General features: G+C 43.2%; 3 protein-coding genes and 1 pseudogene across 4 annotated transcripts in view; 3 read left to right on the forward strand and 1 right to left on the reverse strand.

Moving 5' to 3' along the window:
• Nucleotides 1-6728, reverse strand: part of LOC308303378 (prolyl 4-hydroxylase subunit alpha-1-like) — a 26335-nt gene extending 19607 nt beyond the window's left edge. The window contains exon 1 of the mRNA XM_080747731.1: nucleotides 6595-6728. The gene's annotated coding sequence lies outside the window, so the exon portion shown is untranslated. The remainder of the gene's footprint in view (nucleotides 1-6594) is intronic.
• LOC308303025 (DCN1-like protein 2) overlaps nucleotides 1-14398 on the forward strand; it is a gene marked incomplete at both ends in the record, with an annotated part of 15690 nt that extends 1292 nt beyond the window's left edge. Inside the window, 2 exons of the mRNA XM_080747344.1 lie at nucleotides 12620-13316; nucleotides 14382-14398. Of these exons, the coding sequence (XP_080603470.1) occupies nucleotides 12620-13316; nucleotides 14382-14398 (714 nt within the window). The remainder of the gene's footprint in view (nucleotides 1-12619; nucleotides 13317-14381) is intronic.
• Nucleotides 14399-20886: 6488 nt separating this feature from the next.
• Nucleotides 20887-21678, forward strand: LOC308303026 (DCN1-like protein 2; the record flags this gene model as incomplete). Its single annotated transcript, XM_080747345.1, has 1 exon — nucleotides 20887-21678. One exon carries the CDS (start codon nucleotides 20887-20889, stop codon nucleotides 21676-21678), a length of 792 nt encoding a protein of 263 aa, XP_080603471.1.
• Nucleotides 21679-23775: 2097 nt separating this feature from the next.
• Nucleotides 23776-24514, forward strand: LOC308303214 (DCN1-like protein 2; annotated as a pseudogene). The gene has a single exon. The product of its transcript is annotated as a DCN1-like protein 2 (transcript).
• The last annotated feature ends 1794 nt before the right edge of the window (nucleotides 24515-26308 follow it).

Raw genomic sequence — 26308 nt, forward strand, 5'->3', positions numbered from 1 at the left:
CTGGTTGTTATTATAAAACATAATAACGGGCAACAGTGGGAACCATTGAGAACTCACTCAGTCACGTTCCAGTCCAGAAACACTCATTCCGTCTCATCCACAGTCAATCATTTCCAAATATAGGCCTATATCATCTCTGTAGGGTGGAACCTGGAAATCTCATATGTCCAGGGGCGTCACAAGGGATAGGAAAGTGAGACTGAGTTACTGGGGCCCAAGGTGAAGGGGCCCTTATAACTTTATCTATTGAAAAATAGCAGATATACAAGCTCACAGCGCGGCACCGAGTGCCGCGCTGCGAGCTAGTAGATCTGCTATTTTTGAAAAGTTGTGAAAATGTGTGAAGATCTTTGAATATATGTATTTTTTAAGCGAACATTTCTAACTTTTGCTCCTGGGGGTCCCTGGAACTAAATATTTTGAGATCGGGGTCCGTGGCCAAATACATATCATCTTGGGGGTCCTTTGACATAGGTTTCTTGCACACATTTTCACGATTTTTCAAAAATAGCAGATATACAAGCTCGCAGCGCGGCACTCGGTGCCGCGCTGTGAGCTTGTATATCTGCTATTTTTCAATAGTTAACATTCATGGGGGGCCCGCAGTGAATCCTTGTGCCTGGGGCCCAGAATTGGGTGTGACGCCCCCGCGTTTCTAGCTTGAAGATCTACTACTTTTGTGTAACGCTGTAGTATGATCAAAGTAGGGTGTTAATTTACAAAAAACACAGAAAGTTAAGGTGCCTATAAAATGCATAAAATAATACTGTATAGGCCCATAACACGTTTTTTATACAGGTTTAAGCCTCAACAACCACTCGGATGTCGAATTTTCAAGCTGCAATACCAAAAAGCCCTTTGTTGGCAAAGGGGCGCTATTGAGGAAGTTTGTCTGTCTAGATCAGCGGTTCTCAAACTATGGGTCGCGACCCAAAGTGGGGTCGTGGGAAGGTGCCGTTGGGGTCGCGAAATGGCAACCAAAAAGTAGAATATATTTTTTAATCAAGAAACGCTAAAAGAAGAACGTTGCAACCAACATGAAGAGGACGCCTATTTGACCACACACACACACACACACACACACACACACACACACACACACACACACACACACACACACACACACACACACACACACACACACACACACACACACACACACACACACACACACACACACACACACACACACACACACACACACACACACACACACACACACACGTCTGCCTCCAACACTGACTGACCGAGTGTTGCACGCAGCAACAACACAAGACACACACAAGCAGCTAGGCTGCGGCACACATGAGCTGATTTGGCTCAGCTGTTCATAAACGATTTACTTAGGAATTATGTTCAATATGAGCGGGTGGTTCTTATTACTCCGGCGAGCAAGAGGGTAAAACAAAAAGAAGAAGAATTTGGGGTTGTGGTATTAAAAAAGTTTGACAACCCTTGGTCTAGATGAAATAATAGATGGGACACTGGGGAGACCAAAAAAACATAAGTAGAACATTTTTAAATTCATGGTGTTGCCCCTTTAAAATCTGGTTTCTGCCCGACAGCAACGATATACACATAACATGCACACACACACACAGTCACACACACACACACACACACACACACACACTTTATCTGACAAGCATAAACACATACTCCCAATTCTCTCCGTCCCACACACTCACTCCCACATATTCACACACACTCTCTTCTCTCTTTGCCACTCACAAAATACACACACAGGTTCGTGGGGCTCTCCAAGTTATTTACGAGGGGTTTTCACACAGTACAGGTTCAATGACGTGTTGGGTCTCCATTCCCAACCCCAGCTCTGAATCTCAATTAGTTTAGTTTATTTACAACCATGCAATTCAAAGTCACTTCCACAGAACATTAAGCATTAACTCATTCAGACGCACAACTAGGCTGTGCAGAAGTTTTCAGTTGCAACACACCAGAGGTTTCTGGTGTGTTGATTTCTGGGAGTTTGCTCCAGATATTTTGTGGCGCATTTAAAAGTAGAAACGTCATTTCCAGAGGGTAGCAAAAAAGTATTTTACATAAGCTCTATTTCAAGAATAGCAAAAAATAGCCACTCTTCAAGTTCACGAGTTGCAATGAGACGCATTGGGAACTGAGAGAGAGAGAGAGAGAGAGAGCTTTTCTTTGAAGGTTTACCTATAATGACATGGCCATAATAGAGACATCAGGTTGAAAGGTTGGTTAGTTAATTAATGTATGGTTGCAGACAAACTGTCTATAGCCTGTGTCACATGTAGAAAGAAACCATGCATAAAATAACAGAATTTAAGGTAAACTGCAAATGCTAGGGGGTGCTTGGAAATTGCCCTCGCCTAAGACTAGGCCTGTGCAAAAAAATCGATTTACTATATTATCTTTTTTTTTTTTTAAGGCGAAATTAACCTGAAGGTGAAATAACCACTTTCAGTTTCAGAACAGTTTTAGGTCATGAGGATGGCGATTTTTTTTTTTTTTTTTTTATGTGTTCTGTGTTTTCTGGCATCTTGACCAGGAACATGTTGTTGTAATGTTGTACCACTGGCACTTTGGCTGAAATAAATGTCAGAAAGATTGACTGACTTTATTTGGCTGCATTGATTTGAAGTTTATATGATTCAACTTTTAATGTTTTATATTGTTTAGAATTGTTTTAAAATGTTTCAATATAAATAAAGCTGTAATTTTTGGGGGAAAAATCGTGATTCGAATCGCAAATCGCAGGAAAACGCAATAATCGTGATATAATCGAATCACCCTATGAATCGAAATCGAATCGAATCGGGAGGTAAGTGAATCGTCACAGGCCTACCTAAGACAATGGCTGTCAACCTTTTCAGGATGTGACTCCCCCAAAATAATCATATTTGAACTGGGGGACCCCCACCCCCCACATGGACAAGCACTTGGAACCTGAGGCATTCAATTTAGTTTGACACGGTTCCACAGATAAATATTGTGAAAATAGCAATTTCTAGAGTATAGTTTGATTACTTTTGATGCAGTAAGGGTATTTTTTCATTATTTTTTTTAGGTTTTAAAAATGACTTCGCTCACACACTAAGGTGCCATGGCGCCAGTCCAGGGGTGCCGCAGAATACTTTTGATATTATTTGGAATTCATCAATATCACTACCACTTAGGCCCTCTATGCTTAGTAAAACAGATCTGAGTTGCACTGTACTTGATGAGTTCTTTTTCCATTTACCCCAAATCTCTTCTCCAAAATTAGCTGATCTACAAGCAAAAGAATAGCCAATCTACAAGCTTGCATTGTGAGCTTGTGCCTGGCTATTTTTGGTGAACGTTACCCCAGAATATGGATGCTGGGATTCAAGTGGTTAAACATCAAGTATAAAGTTATTTTCAGTCTGTTCTAATGGAACCAGATACATTCCTCTGTGACATATTGTGTATAGGGGGAAAGATTTGTACATTTACGTAGCATAATATGACATAAGATTCTAAAAACGAACAGAGTAATTCAGGGGTGCCGTGGATGAAAAGATTATTTAGAGGCATGCAATGAGTCAAAAAAAGTTTGAGAACCACTGCTCTACTCCCCAGCAGTACAGTTCACACCCGGGTCGTTTAAGGATAGCCAGTGTGTGAGGAGCAAAAAAGTTAACAATGTGGGAACTTGGGGAGAACTATAGAAGATGGATTGTGGTATGTGTCAGGAGCGAAGACATAATATCCACTTCTGGTCCAGCCAGCCTCATTTAGGATTTATGGACAAATTTGTCTTTGAAACTAAAAGTGGACATGAACTGAGACAGATTCTACCAGTAGAACTCCCTAATAGCCAATCAGGAGGGAATATGGGAAATGGGACAGATCCAAGTTGATGACATGACTCTAGACATACTATGTATCGCTTTGCTTCATTTTAGAGCAAAATCTGTAGGAGCAGTGTCTAAAAATGTGTTTTGCAAGAATCGGCCTCATGGTGGCGCTAGAAGAGGGCCATGTGAGAAATGAGGGGCGGAGGTTGTGGTTTGGCAGCCAAGGAGTGTGTGTGCAAAGTTTGGCATGGATAGGGGCAACGGTGGCAGAGATATGAGTAGGGCAAAAGTGTGACGTGACGTGGCGTGACTAACTGACTGACAGACAGTCAAACTTCTCACAATGTTTAAAAAGAAAATAGCAGATATACAAAGCTCGCAGTCGCCAGTTACTATGAAAAGCTCCACCGACTGTCCCTCCGACAGTTAGTCAGTCAGTCTGTCCGTCATGTCACGTCACACTTTTGTCCCTACTCTTATCTCCGGCACCGTTGCCCCTATCCATGCCAAGCTTTGCACACACACTCCTCGTTGGATGGCAAACCACAACCTTCGCCCCTGATTTCTCACATGCCCCTGTTCTAGCACCACCATGAGGCTGCGTGTATACATGTCATGCCCGATTAGGGAGTCTTATTGGTATATCCACGAGTTTCCAACGCCCCATAGTGCATTGCGCAGACGCTGTACCGAGCTTCCGGCGAAGCAGCCAAGTGTGATTTACAAGCTCACAACAGGCTGCATCTGCGACGCGACGTGAGCTTGTATGTCTGCTGTTAAACCGGAAGTGTGGTCCAAATAATCTCCAGTCGCCTCCAGCAAACTCCCGCGGAAAGAGGTGGATATATCTGCCATTTCTGAGCGGTGCTAACCACTCCTACGTCTAGCTTTGTATGTTAGGTCCCTATGTATGTAAGTATGAGTGTCCTTATGAGCACACTACTAAACATTATAGAAAGTATGCAGAGACTGACATCACCACAGCTGATGTCAATGACAGAATGGCCCATACAAGGAGATGTGCACGTGTTGTGTGTGATACCATGCGAAGTGACTTCGCATGTGATTTTTCATGTGCGATTTTTGAATAGCCAACGCAAAAAATCTAATGATGACACAGATGCTTTCTCGGCAGCTTTAATTTAAGAAAAAAGTACATCTGATTTTAAATGAACAGTGGGGAGTGGGGACTTGTGCTGTACTGCTTTCCTTTCAGGCAAAGAAAAGAAGGATGTATTTTCTAAAGAAGGATAATAACCAACTGTAAATCCCTTAATGGCACTGCGGGCATTAACACTGATCTGCTGTCTTTCTATCACTTCGTGGTTAGGCCATGCCCATGAGCTTCTGGTTTCCTTGGAACCCAGAAGCTTAAACCGCTGCAGAAGGAGAATGTCAAATTTAACAGCTGAACTTTGAAGGCTTGTCCTGACATAACCCCCCACGCGACCAGGAATGTCTCCAAGGTTGAGGATTGAGGATTTACCCTGGGTGGAGAGACAGCAAGTAGACTGCCACGTCCTTCACCCCTCCTCCACTCCCGCCCGCCCCAAAAGGAGCCGCTCGCTTCATTCATTTTGGGGGCAGGTGGTACGCCTGCATCGGTGACCCAACTAATTCGGTGTCTCTTTTGGGGTTGGGATTTAAAAATGTCAGGGCTTAATTTCTTCAGTGCAAAAAGTCTAAATAGACGAGAGAGGATTAGGCTAGCTAGCTTTGATTGATGATGATGATGTTTGTGAATTCTGGTGGTAGCCTAATAGTTAAATACAGTTCAAATTCTGATTTGTAGAGAACCTTCATGTTTTGGGTCTGGATAACTTACTAAAAAAGAAGAGAAAAGGGGGGGGGGGGGGACAGAACCTTTTAAAACTCACCTTTTTTGTGTTATTCTAATACTTTGCCCTGATTTACAAAATGATCTGATGCAATATTGCATAAAATATTATATAAATAGCCTATAATAGCCAACTCAATAAGGAAGTCCCATTAGTCATACGTTTCCCACAGTAAATGTATCTATTAGCCTATAATTAAATAATTATAATAATTATAATAAAAGTAAAAGCCAGACATCTAGGGTAACCACTAACCAGATTCGATGGGTCGCTAAATGTGGTGTAACGCCCATCAAAATAGCAACATTGGAATAGTTTTTTCCAGTGAACTTCTGTAGGCCTATGTAGGAAACGGTTGTAAAATGATTTACATCAAACTTCAAACAAGCACAGTCTTCCGCTATTAATGTTGCCTGTCTGGAAACTGGACTCTTGAGTCGTCTGAGCTGGCAACATTAACATTAACAATAACAGCACATTGGGTATATTACCAAACATACCGTACAAAAACAAGCATTTTGCCACAAACACAGACTGTCCCACACAGCTTCAATTTCTAAGTTATGCTTTTCTTTTCTGCTAAACTCGCCATGAGGTCAAATCTAAAACAAATCGTGGCACAAAACAAAACGCGCCTGGCTGTGGATTAATTTAAGTTTTAAAGATGATAATGTGTACTATTGAGTATTGACAGACATCAACCGAACCGATCAGCTACTTAACGGTATAACGGTTCTTGTGGGAGAACTGAAGGAAGCCCATTATGAAATGAAGAAGCAGCTACTAGTAATCTACAGTAATTTTCTAGATCTATAGGCTAGCCTGGGCGGCCAGTGTATCCAGCACTTCCCCTCCGATTTAACGTTTCATTTTAATGTGTCAACTAACTGTCATGTCATTGTTAATCGCACAACTAACCCGTTAGACTAAACTACACTACAGCAGCTTACCTTGTGTCCGTCTGGCCGCCGGTGGCTCGCTGTTTAGGTGGAGAGCAGCAGAGGTGTGTGTGGACTGGACTGGAGTTCCCTGGTTGTTTTTAAACAGCACAGCACAGATCGACAAATCCTCCTCCTCCTGTCCCGTTTTAACAACAGACAAGACCAGCAGCAGTGCAGCCTTCAGGCATGCACACAGTACACACACTGACCACTGTTGCCAGATATCGAAATTTTGTGAGAGAAGTAAGTAAACCCTAGCACAAAACATTTTCAGATGTGGTTTTGGAGGACAAAATAGCCTACGTATTTATTGGGGGGTCCATGACATGAAAATATTTGAGAACCACTCGTTTAAATAACGATTAAAACGGTCAACTATAAGGATAAACTCCTCAAGAAAGCTTTTGGTGCAGGCACGTACCTCAAAGTAAAGGCCAAGGCCAGTCCATACTCTCTCCGGAAACGGAACTTTTCGTAAGGACAGGCTTTCTTTTCTTTTAATACCAGTTTCGAGTAGCCTGTAAGTGGCTTTTCAGAGCGGTTTTAAATGAAGGTCAGGATTTACACTCCTTTAAGGCCTTCAGTAGAGTGGCATAGCAGGAGAACGAATTTAACCCTTTGTTAAGCCAAATCTGGGTTGGACATGATCTGTGGAGCTATAATAATAATAATAATAATATGGCCCCACGCCTTCGGGACTGTTTATCACAGTACATTTTGCACATACGTGAAATTTGTTCTCTGCATTTTACCCATCCTATAACAACTAGGAGCAGTGAGCAGCCATATACGGCGCTCGGGGAGCAATTATGGGTTAAGGTCTTGCTCAGGGACGCATTGACACATTGCTGCCTGACCGGGAATCGAACCGGGGACAACCAGGGGAACTGGTTCCCCAGGCAGGCTCCCTAACCACTCAGCTATGGTCACCCATAGCTGCCTCTGGTGTTATAATTGTTATCATCCTTGACGTTTTGGAAGTATTTTGCCAGGCACATGGGTTAGTGGTGTAGTGTATCTTGTACAACACCACCAGGCCCATTGCAATATGCTGTACTCTGTCAGCTACTGTGAGCCACCCCATGCTTAAAAAGTGATTAGCGGTAAGGTGGCAATGCCCACGTACCCGATTAGAGTTTGTGCCTCCCCAGTCCAGATTGGCCAGTAGGCATTATTTTAAGATGTTTTACGGGTGTTATATATATGTTCTTTTTATGTTATTTGTGATTATTATAAATATACATTTTCAAATTAATTAATAGTTTAATGAAAATGGCATGCACCTGTGTTGTTGTGTGGGAAATTCAAATCTTTTCAGTGAGAAAACTTGTAGACCTAATAGACATTACTAGTTTGGCTCAAAACACAGCAAAAATGGGCTGTCAAATATATAGGGGTGTGTTGAAAAAATAAAGAGCCCCCTTTGGAAAACTGAAGGCCCCCTGCTGATTATTCCCTGGAGCCGCCACTTGGTAAGGTGAGCCCGAGGAAGGTTACAGCGTTAAGCAGATAAGCTTAATTAGTTTGTTTTGGGCTTTTTGGAGCCTTGTTACACTTTAGAAGCAACTACTCATTAGAACAAGCCTCAAAAAACGCAACCCAAACCGCAACTACCCATAGGCATATTTACAAGTAACTTTACAGAAAGAACAAGCCCAACGTCGCTTATAATAAGTGGACGTGGCAACCCTGACGCTGACGCGATGCGAACCAGTAACAACCTTTTCCTGTCGCCTTGTAATACCATGTTTCACAATAAAATACTCCACATGGGCCACATTAATATATAGGGATAGATTCGATAGGCAGCAGGCTATATAAAAGAAAATAAATTGGTCCCTTAGTTCCTTCCATTTGAATGTTTATGATGGAGTTTAACAGTTTATCATTCTATCTAGTGAGTGTGATCGGATTCGGATATTGAAAATTTGAAGGTAGGCGATACAATTATTAATTTAATAACATCAATAAAAAACTGATTTATAAAATAAAAATGAGAAATTTAACGTTTCATTATTAATTAGGCCTACTGGGCAAATTATGATGCATAATAAGTCAACCTAATTTGCAGCAATGAATCACACTAAATCATCAATACAATTTATTCAGGACTCAGTATGAGTAGGCTACATTCATTCAATGCACTCACTTATATCCATGACAGCTTATACTACGATATAAGTGGTCGACATCTAACATATAATTAGAGAGAGAGGTCAGTCAGTCAGTCAGTCAGTCAGTCAGTCAGTCAGTCAGTAGGTCACAAAATGCACAAAATGCATTATCTATTCACTCGCTTCAGCGACTGATCTCAAATTTAACATGGCATTGGTCATTAGCATTATACACACGATGACGGAGCCTGAATTTAATTTTTCCCAAATTCTAGCGATTTATTAGCGTTTCTTCACTCTACAGCTCTACAGCCTGTTGTCAGGGTTACGGTCCGTTCCTCCAGGCCATGGGATCTGTAGCCCTGGGCCCACACACACCTCTCTCACAGTTAGGAATGTTGCAGTCTCTCTCTCTCTCTCTCTCTCTCTCTCTCTCTCTCTCTCTCTCTCTCTCTCTCTCTCTCTCTCTCTCTCTCCATGGGTCACGCATGCAACGGGTGATGTGTGTCTCATCTTCCAACGGGTATAGAAAACTTATGTGGAGCAAATACATCCTCATACTTCTATTCACCTAATTTTGCTGTTAAATTATTTGTATCCATCATAAATATACACTCCTCCATGGGCTGCTCCTTACATTATGATGCTCCCACATATTCTCACGCACGCACCATGCAGTTACAGTTACTTTCCCCAAAACCCACACTCTGCACATATTTTGCAGCACATATATTCGAACGGGTAAGGTCTAGTAATGCAGATTATACATATACCTACATGTGATTCTAATTTTTTTTTTTAAAGTCCACAGCGTTACACAGGCAACATGGACATTTGAGAAGTACTCTAGCCCCACCTTGTGGCGGCTGAATGCTTCACTAGATGTGAATCTTCCTCAAGGACCCCTCAGCTGAAAGAGAGTAGAGATAAAGCCTGTCACTGGGGCGTGATTCCAAATCCCATAGGGAAGATGGATAAAAAGAAAAACTTCTGGGGACTCAGATTAGTCACTGGTCGTCAGCTTGTGCCCTATACGCCAGTGTTGATTTTGTCAATACATACAATACAATAGCCTACAATAGCCTACAATACAATACAATACAATACAATACAATACAATCGGAACAAAATATGTACAGGTGAAAAGAGTGTAACAGTTTTCTTGCATCAAGGTTATGTGCAGGCAGGGTTAATTGACTGCTGATTGATTCTTGCCATGTACAGGTTTTTTTCAGGATTCTGAATCCATTGCAAGCATTTGTTTTTCAGAAAAAACATTCCTTCAGCTAAAAACGTGGCCCCACAAAACTGTGAAAAGTGATGACTCATCACTAAACCACAGTTTTGTGGGGGCCGTTTTTAAGCCCAAGGAAAGTTTTTTTGTTGATTGGCTCCCACAAAGTATCCCGAGGGAGTTGAGTTGGTGATAGTAGACACCTTTATGAACACATTTGTGAAGAAAGCTACCAGTAAGACTCCCTAATCGGGAGATAAGCGCTTATCTCCACAAATAGGCCAAAAATTAGTTGTACCAAAATCGTCCTGATGGTGGCGCTAGATGGGACAGATGCGTTTTGATTAAATGACTGTAGAGATACTGTGCGATTTGTGTTATTTTAGGGCAAAATCTGTAGGAGCAGTGTCCAAAAATGTGTTTTAAAAAATCGGCCTGAAGGTGGCGCTAAATGGGACAGGTCCATGTTGATGAGATGAGTGTAGACATACTGTGTACCGATTTGTGTGATTTTAGGGCAAAATCTGTAGGAGCAGTGTCCAAAAATGTGTTTGAAAAAATCGGCCTGATGGTGGCGCTATATGGGACAGATCCATGTTGATGACATGAGTGTAGACATACTGTGTAGCGATTTGCGTGATTTTAGGGCAAAATCTGTAGGAGCAGTGTCCAAAAAGGTGTTTTAAAAAATCTGCCTGAAGGTGGCGCTATATGGGACAGATCCATGTTGATGAGATGAGTGTAGACATACTGTGTAGCGATTTGCGTGATTTTAGGGCAAAAATTGTAGGAGCAGTGTCCAAAAATGTGTTTTAAAAAAACGGCCTGAAGGTGGCGCTATATGGGACAGATCAAAGTTGATTACATGAGTGTAGACATACTGTGTACCGATTTGAGTGATTTTAGGGCAAAAATTGTAGGAGCAGTGTCCAAAAATGTGTTTTGCAAGGATCGGCCACATGGTGGCGCTAGAAGAGGGCCATGTGAGAAATGAGGGGTGGGGTCTCCGCGCCGCCGAGGCGGACGAATAGGTACCGGCCCCGGGTCTCCCGGTCGCTCCTAGCCCGAGTTACGGCATTTTATGTGCGCTGCAGTGGCAGGGGGTCCTCCACTAGGGGCGCCACCACTTTTGCATCCCTTCTGGAGCACCAGGAGTCGGTGGTCCCCGGGAATTCCCCGTGAGCAGCCCCGTTGGGGTGGTCATTTGGTCATTTTTGCACATTTGGTCATTTTTTACACCTGGGGGTCCTCCAGGGACCTGGGGGTCCCTGGAGCTCCGGGGGTCCTTGGAGGTTGTAGTTTGGCAGGCAAGGAGTGTGTGTGCAAAATCTGGCATGGATCAGGGCAACGGTTGCGGAGATATGAGCAGGGCAAAAGTGTGACGTGTGACGTGTGACTGACTGACGGACTGACTGACGGACAGCCGGTGGAAGGGGCTGTTAAGTATGACATCATTTTGTAGGCAGAGGAGAATTTCTGCCCCCAGTTTCCGTGAATCTTTTTACTATTTTTACTATTTACACATTTTTCTTCTCTTTGTTGTTGAAAGGAAAGTGTTAGAATTATACTTTAGTCGTTATTTTTGTCTCGGATCTGTTGAAATAGCGAGGGACAGAAAATGCACTGGGGGCAGAATTCTCCTCTGCCTACAAAATGATGTCACGGCTTAAAAGCCCCTACCTACGGTCGCAATAAGCATTTAGTTCCCAGATTGGTCAAAGATTCCGCTAACTTTCCCTAACTACAATAGGTCTAACTTATAGGGAGTAGATCCTATATGGGCTTAAAACGGCCCCCACAAAACTGTGGTTTAGTGACGAGTCATCACTTTTCACAGTTTTGTGGGGGCACGTTTTTAGCTGAAGGAATGTTTTTCTGAAAAACAAATGCTTGCAATGGATTCAGAATCCTGAAAAAAACCTATAGTTTTACCCCTCACATGCTACAAAGTCAATGGGATGCCAACTTTGATTGGCTCCCACAAAGTTTCCTGAGGGAGTTGGGTTGGAACAAATTCAGAGGTGATAGTAGACACCTTTATGAACACATTTGTGAAGCTAATGGTAAGCATTTAGTTCTCAGATTGGTCAACTATTCAGTTACTTCCCTAACTAAAGAGGGAGTGAAACAGTTGAAATTGGAGTAACAAGCTGCTAACATACGGGAGAGCTATTCCTGGGTTGTTTTAGTTTAGTTTGCTTTCAGGTGTTTTATTTTCTATGGTTTGTAAAGTCTTATTTTGATGTGTGTTTGTTATTTAAGGCCTTCGCTATTTATATACTGCACATAACTGTTAGTGGAAGAGCTTTGGGTAGAAATAGAATATAAAGAATCCCAAATTTGAATCTCTCTCAGGGGATCCCCATCTAGATTATTGAGGATCTAAATGGGATCAACAGCAAGGGGAGGCTGCGCAAGTCAATGTTGTAAGCAGGCAACGCTTTGTGTAGTGTATGATGTCAGACCAGTTTATATAAGTGGTTGTTTCACTATTTTACCATTTTCACCTTTTTACAATTTACATTATCTCATATAACCGATTAAAGCACGGGACAGTGGGTGATAGCATCGAGAAGCTGAAATCATCGCAAAAGGACAAGGTTCACACTTAATATCCTTCAAGCAGGCAAGTCAGAGGAGCGTGTATTTGTCTGTATGACACAAACAGACTTGAAAACTAGGATAGTTAAAGTCAAAACTCTATCATACAGAATCCATGAAATCCAAAGTGAATCGCAAGACGCTGGAACAGCTCTATAACAGATACAAAGATCTCCAGGATGAGAGCAAGATAGACAGCGACGGGATCAAGCGTTTCTGTAATGACCTCTCCTTGAACCCCTCCAGCATGAGTGTTCTGGTGGTGGCTTGGAAGTTTGGAGCCGCCACACAGTGCGAGTTCAGCAAGAAAGAGTTCCTGGATGGCATGACTAAAGTAGGCTGTGACACCGCCAATAAGCTGAAGGCCATCCTCCCCAAACTGGAGCAGGAACTGAATGATACAGAGAAGTTCAAGAACTTTTACCAATTCACCTTCAACTTTGCTAAGACCCCGGGCCAGAAGGGCTTAGACCCGGACATGGCCTTGGCTTACTGGGAACTGGTTCTGAAGGGTCGCTTCAAGTTCTTAGACCTCTGGAGGCGCTTTGTGACGGAACAAAGCGCGTCCAACAAGCGGAATATTCCTAAGGACACCTGGAACCTTCTTCTGGAGTTTTCCAGTAAGATAAAGGAAGACATGTCAAACTATGACGGCGAGGGGGCATGGCCTGTCCTCATAGATGACTTTGTAGAGTTTGCGCAGCCAATTGTGACCAAGCCGCAATGGAAACTCCTACTGGTTGACGGGGGCGCCTCTTCCGGGAACCCAGCGGACATTGGAGGTAAAATAGAAGTGTCTTCCAAGACAAGAAAAAGAGGGAGAGACACTGTGGATAACCTGGAAACGGATGGACCCAATGAAAAGGTTATGTGCACCAGCTAATCATTGCCCACAGGTGGCTCTACTTAGCCCTGGCTAAAGGTCCGACCTCAGTAGGCAAAGTGGGGTACTTGAGGGGGATCCAGGGTGTCCTCTGCTGAATAAATGTGTTGATAGTTAGGATAGGAACCAAATGGAATAAAGATATATAGAGTTAAATGAACTCCCAATAACAGAGTATTTGTGCGCTCGGCTGACGCAATAATTACAACTGTACTCTGCCGAGGTGCCAACTAGCGGCTTGTGCACAAGTAGGCCATACATTCCATTCTTGGCATCACAAAGAATACTGGTCCCTCACTGGCTGTTAATGATGACGTTACCAGAAATGCTGGTCCATGATTGGCTACAGGCTTAAACATGCAGCTACCTACCTACGCAGCCGAATGCAGTACTTGCGTGCTCTGCTGGCGCAACTAACAATGAGGATTTTACAGTGTAGACTGTGGTCTGAGATTGTTTTCAATTCCGTGGTCTAATGTATATTAAAACTAGACCAGGTCAACCTGGTTGTGCCAGACCCCCTGTCTGTCATGTCGACAGACCGACATTTGCTTATGTAGGCCTACCCATTTCATGGGTCTGGCAATTAAAATGGGGTTCTTGAAATTCAAAATGTTGAGAATCAACCGTATAATCCCCCCCTCCCCCAACAGAGAACATCAGCACTCATGGAGCTGTCCTTAATTCACTTGTATTACTAAATAAATAATAAAGTTGGGTATGGTAAAGCCAAAACACTGCCCCAATGTGGTGATGACTATAGGGAAACTGCAACAGTAATTAATTCATCATTAATGAATTGACCACTGGATGAGAGATTCGAAAATATCTTTTTTTAAATATACAGCGTATATCTTTTTTATTATAAACATATTCTTTTTTTTTACGCTGTGGCACCTAAGTTTGCATTTGTTCCCAAATGTTTGTATGTCCTTAATGTGTCTCTGTCCGTGTCTGTCCACAGGTAATCTCACAAACTGAAACACAGTAGTGGTGCCATATGCCAATCACTTTTTGTGAGTTTTCTTTTTTTGTCATCTACCTGGTACCTGTGCCCGCCGTCCCAAGTTGGGAACAATGAAAATAGGGAATGCATGCTCCACCCTGTTTTGCAGTTCCTGTTGTACCGTTGTCAATAGCACCTGTTTTAATGTCTGTCTGCCTATATCCCTTCTATGCTCATGTATGGAGATTTCTATATCTGTCTGTCCAAGTCCCTTTTATACCCAAATATGGAGATCCCTGACGTTATCAACCAAAGTAGGTACAAACATCTTTATTTGGCTGACAATGTTTCAATCCTTTTGTGGATCCATATGGGCCTGCCCATAAATGTGCCTGTCCTCGGCTTGTCTGTGGTGCATGTGTCGAATATTTGAAGTCAGTCGGTCGAACGGTTCTCGAGATACGTGGATTACAGACATACGTACAGAGATTTGTGAATTTATTGTATTGTAAAATAACATTTTGTGGATTAATATCCTCAGCTGCAACTTTTTATATACTTTTAGATGACAGACGTCAACATTGTGACACCATTGATACGCCAGAAATAAATGATAAAAGAAGAGCGTGTGCACTTAATTGTCAAAGTGCAAATAGTTGTTGGCAGTGGCTAGGCCTAATATGTACCCTAATATGTACTATATTAGGGGCGGGCAACTTGGTGATGACACACACTCACTCGGCCACATTGTTGCGTATAATGTCGGAAAGAAACCTATTATATCTCTGAATTCTTACTTTTTTCGTAAATGAATACCCTACTTGCACAACGGTAGCAACACAATTTTAGCATTTTTTTAATTGGAATCCTGAATATTCTTTTGCTATTTTTGGAGCGGTGAAAGCGCTCCCAATAGACAGGTATGTCCGTGGGTATGTCCGTGGGTGGGTGGCTGGGTGGCTGGGTGGCTGGCTGGCTGGCTGGCCGTGTCCGTAGCCTGGCAATACCTTGAGTGGCCACACACAACACACTAGTTAAAGGAGGGGCGCTGTTTTGTGCAGGCCAGGCACACTCACCACTCACTCACAGGCACAGTTTACAGTTTACAGTTTAGGCATTTAGCAACACACACAGGGTAAAGCTGCTCAGATTCACCGCTCCACTTCGAACCGAGGTTTGATTTTGAAGTAAAACATATCAAATGCATTTACTTGTTCTTATGTTAACTTTCTGAACTTGAATACAAAAGTTCTTATGTTAACTTTCTGAACTTGAATACAAATACATTGGACATAAAAAAGACAATACATTTTAATTGCGACCGTCAGGTCGCAGTTACTACCAAAACCTTGACAGGCTGTCTGTCAGTCAGTCTGTCCGTCACGTCACACTTTTCCCCAACTCATATCTCCGCCACCGTTGCCCCAATCCATGCCAAACTTTGCACACACACTCCTTGCCTGCCAATCCACAACCTCCACCCCTCCCGGGACCCCCGGAGCTCCAGGACCCCCAGGGACCCCCTGTCGCCGCCGCCAAAAAGTGCTAAAATGACCAATGACCACCCCAGGGCTGTTCACGGGGAATTCCCAGGGACCACCGACTCCTGGTGCTCTAGAATGGATGCAAAAGTGGTCGCACCCCTAGTGGAGGACCCCCGCCATTGCACATAAAATGCCGTAACTCGGGCTAGGAGCGACCGGGAGAGCCGGGGCCGGTACCCACGCACCCGCCTCGGCGGCGCCAAGAGAGCCGTCAACATGAATCTGTCCCATATAGCACCACCATCAGGCCCATTTTTTCAAACACATTTTTGGACACTGCTCCTACTGATTTTGCCCTAAAGTCACGCAAATCGGTACACAGTATGTCTACACTCATGTCATCAACATGGATCTGTCCCATATAGCGCCACCATCAGGCCCATTTTTTCAAACACATTTTTGGACACTGCTCCTACAGATTTTGCCCTAAAATCACGCAAATCGGTACACAGTATGTCTACACTCATGCCATCAACATTGATCTGTCCCATATAGCGCCACCATCAGGCCGACTTTTTCAAACACATTTTTGGACACTGCCCCTACAGATTTTGCCCTAAAATTACGCAAATCGGTACACAGTATGTCTACACCCATGTCATCAACATGGATCTGTCCCATATATTTTTTCAAACACATTTTTTGGACACTGCTCCTACACATTTTGCCCTAAAATCACGCTGCGCTTATCTCCCAGTAAGACTCCCGAGGGAGTCTTACTGGTAATAGTCATTATAAGCTACTAATATAGACTAAGTAATATAGTGGGGCATGTTTGCATGTTTGGAATTCTAACAGCTGTATATATAGTATAATATATCAGTATTCCAAAATTAACCCGCGGGCCACATTAAATGAAAGTGGGGCCGTATGTGACCCCTGGGCTGCCAGTTGCCCATGTATAACTACATGATGTCAGTACACCGTACTTAGTGCAGTGTTCGATTTTTCAGAGTACTTGTAGGAGGCTAGTCTATGATTCTCATTAGGCTATATGGGCAAATGTTTGAACACCTTTACCCATGCAGTATACAGTATGTAACCTTTTTTTCAATAGATGCTAGTTTTTCCTCAATGCAGATCTAGTATGTTATTTACTTGTTCACATGCTTATTGATAATGCTACAATGTCACAAGGAACGAGAGAACAACGTAATTAGACTACTTATGTAGGCCTACTTGTACACAAGATGTAACAATTAAGAACGCCTTCAACTTTGGACCTTTTTAAGACTGATGCAAGGGGGGGGGGTCACTTCAGTTTTGTCCCTATTCGGCTCTGTATTTATATACTTTTTTCTTCTTTTCTATTTTGGCTTCCATAGGGGCCAAACTGTCAGAAAATGACAGGGTTCAGATTTTCCATGCAATTGAAGATGCCAGGGCAGAGCCCCTGTAGGAAGATCTTCCAGGTGTCCCATAGCATGATCTGATGGAGGAAGATTATTCTGTCAAAGTTCTTATAGTTGATGCCATGGGTGTTCTTCAGAACATGAAAAAGACACCAAGCATGCTGAAGCTGTCAGATCTTCAGGATGCATTCAACAAAAGCATCATAACGATGATGGCTGGCTATGTTGAGGGTCGAGTTGTCTTTGATAGGTATATGGATCAGTCATTAAAAAATAAGACTCGACAGAAGAGGGCAACTAAATCTGTGGAATACAAAGTCTTCATCCAGAGATGAAGGTCACTATGTCCATCAAGGAACACTTGACTGCTTGAATAACCAAGGAGAAGTTGACCTGTGTGTTAGGCCAGGGACCGTTTGAGCATTTCTCAAGGGACAGTTCTTTCATGCTCGTTGTCGTATATGAGACCTTCATCAAGGGACATGATTTTAAGGAGGTGCACACATGAAGAGGCTAATACCCTGATTCCTAATCAGGTCCTTGCCTCTGCGGTGCCTTGCGAGACATAATGTGTTTGGTCACCTGACACAGATGTCCAATTGCCCTGAGCCCTGAGCTTCCACCAATTGAAGAGAATCACCTGTCTTGCACTCCTCTCTGCAAGTACTATGGCACTAGAGACTGTGTGTGCCAGTATAAGGGAGGGCATAGAAACAGTGATGATGAATAGATCCTGTATTTGACAAGATATAGTGACGTCTGGTCACCCTAACCAAGGCAAACGTAACGCCTCATTTTCCACCGCTAAATGAGTGTGAAAGACGTGCTGTTATCAGAGATTGAGATGTGATTTAGTAGAGACTGTGTGCCAACAGTATAAGGGAGGGCATAGAAACAGTGATGATGAATAGATCCTGTATTTGACAAGATTAAAAACAGGCCAGAGGTAAATGCTACTCCATCCATCCAGGATATGGGTCTGAAAATTTGAACCCCGTCATTTTCTGATAGTTTAGTCCCTAAAGAAGCCAAAAGAAATCAATTTGAGCAGAATAATCCTATGGGAATACATAGCTGGATATGGCCAAAACCCCAGGAAATGATGGAGGGGTCTGAACATTTGAACCCCATCATTTTGTGATAGTTTGTTCCAAGCCAAAACATCAAACAAATCAATTTTAGCAAAAAGATCCTATGGGGAAATTGGGAATGCATAGCCAAATAGGGCAAAAACTGAAGTGACCCGCCCCAGGAAATGAGGGAGGGGTCTGAAAATTTGAACCCTGTTATTTTCTGATAGGTTGGCTCCTATAGAAGCCAAAACAGCAAACAAATCAATTTTAGCAAAAAAATCCTAAAGGGAAATTGGGAATACATAGCCGAATAGGGCCAAAACTGAAGTGACCCGCCCCCAGGAAATGAGGGAGGGGTCTGGAAATTTGAACCCCAACATTTTCTCATAGTTTGGTCCCTAAAGAAGCCAAAACAGCAAACAAATCAATATTAGCAAAAAAACCTATGGAAAATTGGGGATACATAGCCGAATAGGGCCAAAACTGAAGTGACCCGCCCCCAGGAAATGAGGGAGGGGTCTGAAAATTTGACCCCCGTCATTTTCTCATAGCTTGGTCCCTATAGAAGCCAAAACAGCAAATAAATCAATATTAGCAAAAAAACCTATGGAAAATTGGGGATACATAGCCGAATAGGGCCAAAACTGAAGTGACCCGCCCCCAGGAAATGAGGGAGGGGTCTGAAAATTTGACCCCCGTCATTTTCTCATAGCTTGGTCCCTATAGAAGCCAAAACAGCAAACAAATCAATATTAGCAAAAAAACCTATGGAAAATTGGGGATACATAGCCGAATAGGGCCAAAACTGAAGTGACCCGCCCCCAGGAAATGAGGGAGGGGTCTGAAAATTTGACCCCCGTCATTTTCTCATAGCTTGGTCCCTATAGAAGCCAAAACAGCAAAAAAATCTATTTTAGCAAAAAAATCCTACGGGAATACACAGCATACCGCACTAAGAGTTCGGAAAGCTGCACAACGGAAAGTCGGAACTCTCCGTCGAAAAGTTCGGTTTCGGAGAGAGTATGGACTGGCCTTTAGGCTACTCTTGAACTTGCACTTGTAAAATTCGTTCTGGATAAGAGCATCTGCTAAAGGGATCAATTGTAATAGTCAATGTAATTGAGAGACACTATGGGAGAGAGTGTTTGATCTGAAGATTGTGTGTGCGTGGTGTGTGTGTGTGTGTGTGTGTGTGTGTGTGTGTGTATGTGTGTGTGTGCGTGCGTGCGTGCGTGCGTGCGTGCGTGCGTGCGTGCGTGTGAACTGAGGAAACGACACCATGGTGTTGATTGAAATGATAGGCCATTCCGGGGAAGAGAGGAATTGCTTGAGGTGGTGGGAAACCATCCACTGAGATGTCAGCCAGGGCATGCAACCAACCATAGTCTTCTACCTGTGTGGCAGAGGGTGCATGGTGAGAAGGAAAAAAGCAGGATCAAAGTAAGAAAACGTGAAAGAAATACAGTTGCCTGTGAAAAGCCCTGCAAAGTAAAAGATGATCAAAGATGCAGTCAGATTGAGATAAAAGCTCTCTGAGGCTATCGTCCCGGCAGCAGCTCCACTCAGTATCAGCCACAGTACGTACAGGTAGCTGTTAATGGGGAGACGAGACCCAGCAGGATGAGGAGAGTAGAGCAGTTTGTAGTGACTGATGAGTGTTACTTTGTGAGGATATGAAGGGGATGGAGGAGTTGGTAATCTCTGTTTTGTCTCCTCCCTTCCCTTCCTTCCTTCTCCTGCCTCCTTCCACTGTACTCTGCTTGTTGTACAACTGCAATATGAACCATGACACAATGCTATACACTACATATCGTCGTTGTCAGGTGAAAACCTTGTATGTCCAAAACCGTTTGTTTTGTATTTATCATTTTTAAAATGATTTAAACTAGTGAAAATCACAAGCACACAGCGCCTCGTGGTGCGAGGCATTGTGTGCTTGTAGATCTGCTGTTTTCACTACTTTTGTGCGACGGCCTTGTCTGATGAAGCAGGGCTTTACTTCGCGGAAAAACCTACAAATTTGAAACTTGGAGATACAAGGTTTTGGCCCGACACAGTGACGATATACAAGGCCCACCACATAATCCCCCTATGCTTAAATAACAACATTCAAGTGTAAGGATATTTGCTTTCTGACACCAAATGCATCATGGGCAGGCGATTCGGCAGGCGCAAACCCAGCGTACTACTGGAAAGCTACTACATTCAGTGAGGCCCCACCCCTGTCACATCATCAGTGTGCCAGGCCCGACAGATGATTGATTGGCTGTGGATATCCAGCAATCATCCCATCTATCAGCCTGATTGGTTTATGGATTTCAACCACTGTGGACCAATCATCCAGAGAACCTCCTATCTACCAGTGGCCCCTGATTGGTGCATGGAAGGCTGCTTGCGCAAATCGGCACACTGTCAGGGATCCGTGGCAATGGTTTGTGTTATGCATGATGTCAGACCAGAGCTCTGCTCAGCTAATATAAAATGCAGTATGCCTCAGACACAGTGCGTGTCGTTAAAGAAGCGCATATCAAGTTGGCCAGACATGAGTAGTAGAATGCAGAGCCTGAAGTCCGGGCAGAAGGAAAAAGTCCGGCAATTCATATCCTTCACGCAGGCAGGAGAGAAGGCAGCCATCCAAAGCCTGACACAGAGTGGCTGGAAGGTAGATCTTGCCGCAGACAGCTACTTCAAAAGCCACCCAAACTTAAATAACCCAAACAAACAATCCAGGAAAAACCACTCTAACGTCTCGGCACTCGAACGGCTCTACAACATATACAAAGACCACGATGATGAGAACAAGATAGGTTTTAAAGGGATCCAGCAGTTCTGTGATGACCTCGCCCTGAACCCAGCCAGCATGAGTGTTCTGGTGGTGGCTTGGAAGTTCCATGCAGCCACGCAGTGTGAGTTCAGCAAGAAAGAGTTTGTGGACGGCATGAAGGAGCTAGGCTGTGACAATCCTACACAGCTGAAGGCGATGCTCCCCAAACTGGAGCAGGAACTAAGCAGAGACAAAGCAAAGTTTAAGGACTTCTACCAATTCACCTTTGGCTTTGCCAAGACCCCGGGCCAGAAGGGCTTAGACCCAAAGATGGCTGTGGATTACTGGAACCTGATTCTGAAGGGTCGCTTCAAGTTCTTAGACCTATGGAATGGCTTTGTACTGGAACATCACAAGCGATCAATTCCTAGGGACACCTGGAATCTGCTATTGGACTTTGTCAATATGATATCAAATGACATGTCCAACTATGATGGGGAGGGTTCATGGCCTGTCCTAATAGACGAATTTGTGGAGTATGCTCGGCCACTTGTGACAGGGGGCAAGAGCAAATCCAAATAGTCCTGCCCTGGCTCCAAGCTAGGAGCTTTTAGGATTGTCCAGCCAATCCAATGAGACCATGGATGATGGGGATTGACCTGGAACAGCCCTTTCTTTCTGCCCTAGCCCCCCTTTCTGCCCTAGTGTGGGCTTCCACACTATTTTTTGCTGATGAGCAAGTGTGATTTCTTAGAACCGCTGCTCTCGACGTGGCTTTCTCAAGTGTCCCCTGCAACGTACCCTGGTATGGTAGTGAAGAAGGCATGAAACCACAAAGTGTGTTTTCTGCACTTGATAAGGTTTTGGCATTATGTCCTCTTCTCTTATGTTGCCAGTTGCGAATTGAATAACTCTGCATGCTTTTTTTTCCCCACTTGCATTAAGCAGTGACTCCAAATTTGGGCCAAAATAATAATAATATATATATAATATAATATATACAGAATATGTAAAAGAAGAAAAAAAGATGCAACTAGAATAAAGATACAGACCCTCTTCATGGCATAAAAACAGAATGACAGAAATGTACAATATTTTCACTTAAAAGGTTGTTGAATGTATGGTTCATCGCAATGGCATTCAGACAGTGATGAAAACAAACAAAAAAGAAACATAAGTACCGGTACTTCCTTGGCCTAATGGTAGCATGCACAAGACATTTGATTTTGATCGGTCCAGGGTTTCCCTATAGGTGGCTTGCCACCCACAAAGCCACGCTGTGAAAATATAAAATGTAAGTAAAAGTACCTAAAAAGATCACACCCAGTGTGAAGTGAGCGGTGCCTTTGAGAATAAATACCTGATGTCATTGTTGTGGTGTCATAGTTTGCTTTGCGGGACATACGGACGGGCATACATAAACACAAAGCCAGATGTATTTGAGCGGTCAAAAGCTTAAGCTATAAGTTCAGTCATTTGAGTAAATACCACTTACTTTCTTTCCTCCTCTGCATTCAGAGCTGAACAAGACAGGGTCTAATAATGGTGTGGTCTATGACATCAAGTATTATGATGTCAGTCATCCTCATATCTGGACAAAGTTTCAGTCCAATCCCTCTTCCATTGAGAAGAAAGGGATCTTGCCTAAGCCGAGTGCTTCATAAAAGCATAAAACAATAATTAATGACTTTGTGGGGTGCGAAGACATAGCAAAGACATAACATTAACAAAAAATGTATACGATTTCTAGCAACCAATACAATTGTTGCTAAAATTGCAAAAAAAGAAAAAGAAAAAAAGTGCACTGCACAGTATATGGAATCATTTTCGGCCACCAAACAAAATGATGTATATTATAATGTAATCTGCATAACATCTGAGAAATTTGTTGACACACTGTGATCCAGTTTGATCCTGTGTAGCATATTAGCGCCCAGCTAGCCACGGGATCCAGGCTTTTCAAGAAAGAAAAGCCTGGGTAAAGCCCCTAGTAACTGTGGTTCAGCCAATCAGGCGAGTCTGTGTGTATACAAACACATTCCCCCCTCCACTCTATTACAGGCATCAAACAGGTTGTTGTCTTTGATGCTTTCATTGATAAGAGAGATCACTAACGAGCTATTGACACTTGTATGGCTCAATCAATTACTGCAATTCACAACCCTCTTTGAAGTTCAAAGGGAGCAATTAAGCTCCTGAAAAAAACAGAGATCAGTGAACAAATGCTACTGGCCACTGAGATCCAGCGGCTCGTATCCCCGCCCTTCTGGGTCATAGAATGGCCGGCTCTTTCAGCCAAGTGCACAGCAGGTCTGCTGTCCTTGCCAAAAGAAACTTTAACCATCCAATCCTTCCTGACTTATTGTAGTACACAGCATAATGACTGAAGGTACAATACTGTACTTCTACTGATGAGCTGCAAGGGCACCTGCGCAAATCTGCATTGTTGGGCAATGGGCATATATGTAAATGGTTTGTGTTTTGTGTAAAATCTAACCCGAGCTGTGGTCAGCCTATATAAGGTCCTGCATACCTATATAAATGACATACATTCCATTCCATTACGTGAGTATGATACCATTAAATCACTTTTGATTCCCTATTGACAGAATACATTTGATATACAATAGTCAAAACATAACATTCATACGCTGAAGTCATCGCAAGTTTAGGCTGTTCATGTCTTTCACACAGGCCGGGTTAGAGGACAGCCGTGTACTGCCCGATACAGACTGACTGGAAAGTTACTGCAGACAACTACATCCACAGCCCAGACCTAGACCTCTATTATAAAGAGTCCATGAGAACCAATAATGTGGATCGCAAGAAGCTGGAACAGCTCTACAACAGATACAAAGACCCCCAGGATGAGAACAAGATAAGCATCGATGGGATCCAGCAGTTCTGTGATGACCTCACCCTGAGCCCGGCCAGCTTGAGTGTTCTGGTGGTGGCTTGGAAGTTCCGAGCCGCCACACAGTGCGAGTTCAGCAGGAAGGAGTTCATGGACGGCATGACCGAGCTAAGCTGTGACACCGCCAAGAAGCTGAAGGCCATCCTCCCCAAACTGGAGCAGGAGCTGAAAGACGCAGGGAAGTTTAAGGACTTCTACCAATTTACCTTCAACTTTGCCAAGAACCCGGGCCAGAAGGGCTTGGACCTCGAGATGGCCGTGGATTACTGGAAACTGGTTCTGACCGGTCGCTTCAAGTTCTTAGACCTCTGGAACCGCTTTCTGGTGGAACATCACAAGCGGTCGATTACTAAGGACACCTGGAACCTGCTTCTGGACTTTGGCAATGTGATAGCAAATGACATGTCAAACTATGACGGGGAAGGAGCGTGGCCTGTCCTCATAGATGACTTTGTAGAGTTTGCGAGGCCGATTGTGACAGAGGGGAAGTGCAAAACGATATAATCCTGCCTTGGCTCCAAGCTAGAGATACAGTTTTTGTGTTTCTCCCATCTCTGACTGAGGACGTTTACAACCTGGCACTGTAGAGGTGAGCCATCTACACATGGGTCTGTCTGTTTTTGTCCGGGGGTAAACATGAAAACCGCAGGACCAATCAACTTTCTTGAGCATCATGCTAATAGGCCCAAGGAACCTCCCCCACCCATTTTTTGTTACATACTGTATATTATTTATATTCTTTGAAATAGGCTATTTAACATTAATCTAACATAACATACAATTTATCATGGGAGTGAATAGCAGACGGTTCGTGCTACAAAACCTCGTCACACACTGACCACACTGGCCATGCTTATGTGAGACTCTCAACTGAATGAGCGACTTTGATTGGGGACAGCAAGTGTTTTCATGGGGTGACCCATCTAGAGGAGGCTCTGTGCACAGTATGTTTGTGCACTGATATCGCCATAATAGCTGCCAGTAGGCCAAGGTAGTAATTCCAGAGTATTTTTCATCCATTGAAATTTTTTGAGCAGTGCATGCCGCTCACAACATTTGAGCGTGCTGTGTCAATATGTCCACATCAGCACCAGTGTATGTCCCCGGTACGGTAACAACAGCTGCAGCCACCGAGCTGTGCTGTTGAGCAGTGAAATGAATGGACAGCACCGCTCAGTTCACATTGGTGTGATTTTTGTTTCCTGTGTGAATATCTATACTATTTTGTCAGTTCATAATTCTCACATCCAGAGATTAGGAAGCCATTCCGATATTAGATCACATCTACTTTTGTTTTGTTGTTTTGTTTGTTTGTTTTTTATTTGCAGCAACTTGACTTACAGGTCATATTCGTCTTTGATGAGGCCTTGTAAAATATGCATGCACGCACGCACGCACGCACGCACGCACACACACACACACACACACACACACACACACACAAACCCCTGGTCTGGAGAATGAAATCCGAAACCTTCTACTATATACTGTATATCTGCTCACTGCTGCTAACTGCTGTCCCTTGCACAAGATACTGTGATATTCTGCATATTGGGCAAACTGTATATAAGTGGCTCTCCAAGAGGCTAGCCAGTTATGTGTGTTTATGGAGTATGTAAGTGGCTTAGGCAGAGACACTATGTAAACTTTTAGTTTTAGGGTCAATTGTTATTAATTCACATAAAAGTTGATGTTTTTCATTTTCACCTTTAGATATTGTCAGTTGTATGATACAGTACCCATAGGACTTAGTTTGGTTTGTATCTTTAGAAGAACAAAAGGTATCGTCAGAACGCCTGCTGTTCCTATTAATGACCCAGCAGATATCAATACATTATAATCTCAATGGGAGTCAAAGAGGTTTTGGGCGAACTTTACACTTGATTTTATTACCTTAGAAAAACCTTTTCAAATCGCTAGTCTTTTTAAATCTTTTTTAAATCATCATGATATGCGTTTAGTAAATGATGGTCTCATTCATTTTAAAATGAATGATAAAGAAGTAGAGTACCGGTATGTTTCAAGGCTTTCTATACTGGTTCTATATATCGAGTGAAGATCTGCCCTAAATTAGCATCCAATTCCGTTCGCATTTCAGACCGGAAATAGTCTGGTGTTTTCCTTTTTTCAGACCGGAAATAGACCTGGAAAATAGGCTTAATCTACGGTCTGTAGAAACTAATGTTGTGTCCGTTCATTTTTACGGTGTGTGCCTTAACCCCCTGTTGCAACTTGCAGAGTCAGTGGGAGTTCTGTGTACAGGTAGAAAAGAAAACCTTGCTCTGGTCTGACTACCGC

The sequence above is a fragment of the Nannobrachium achirus genome, assembly GCF_963921795.1.
Source record: "Nannobrachium achirus genome assembly, chromosome: 18".
NCBI lineage: Eukaryota > Metazoa > Chordata > Actinopteri > Myctophiformes > Myctophidae > Nannobrachium > Nannobrachium achirus.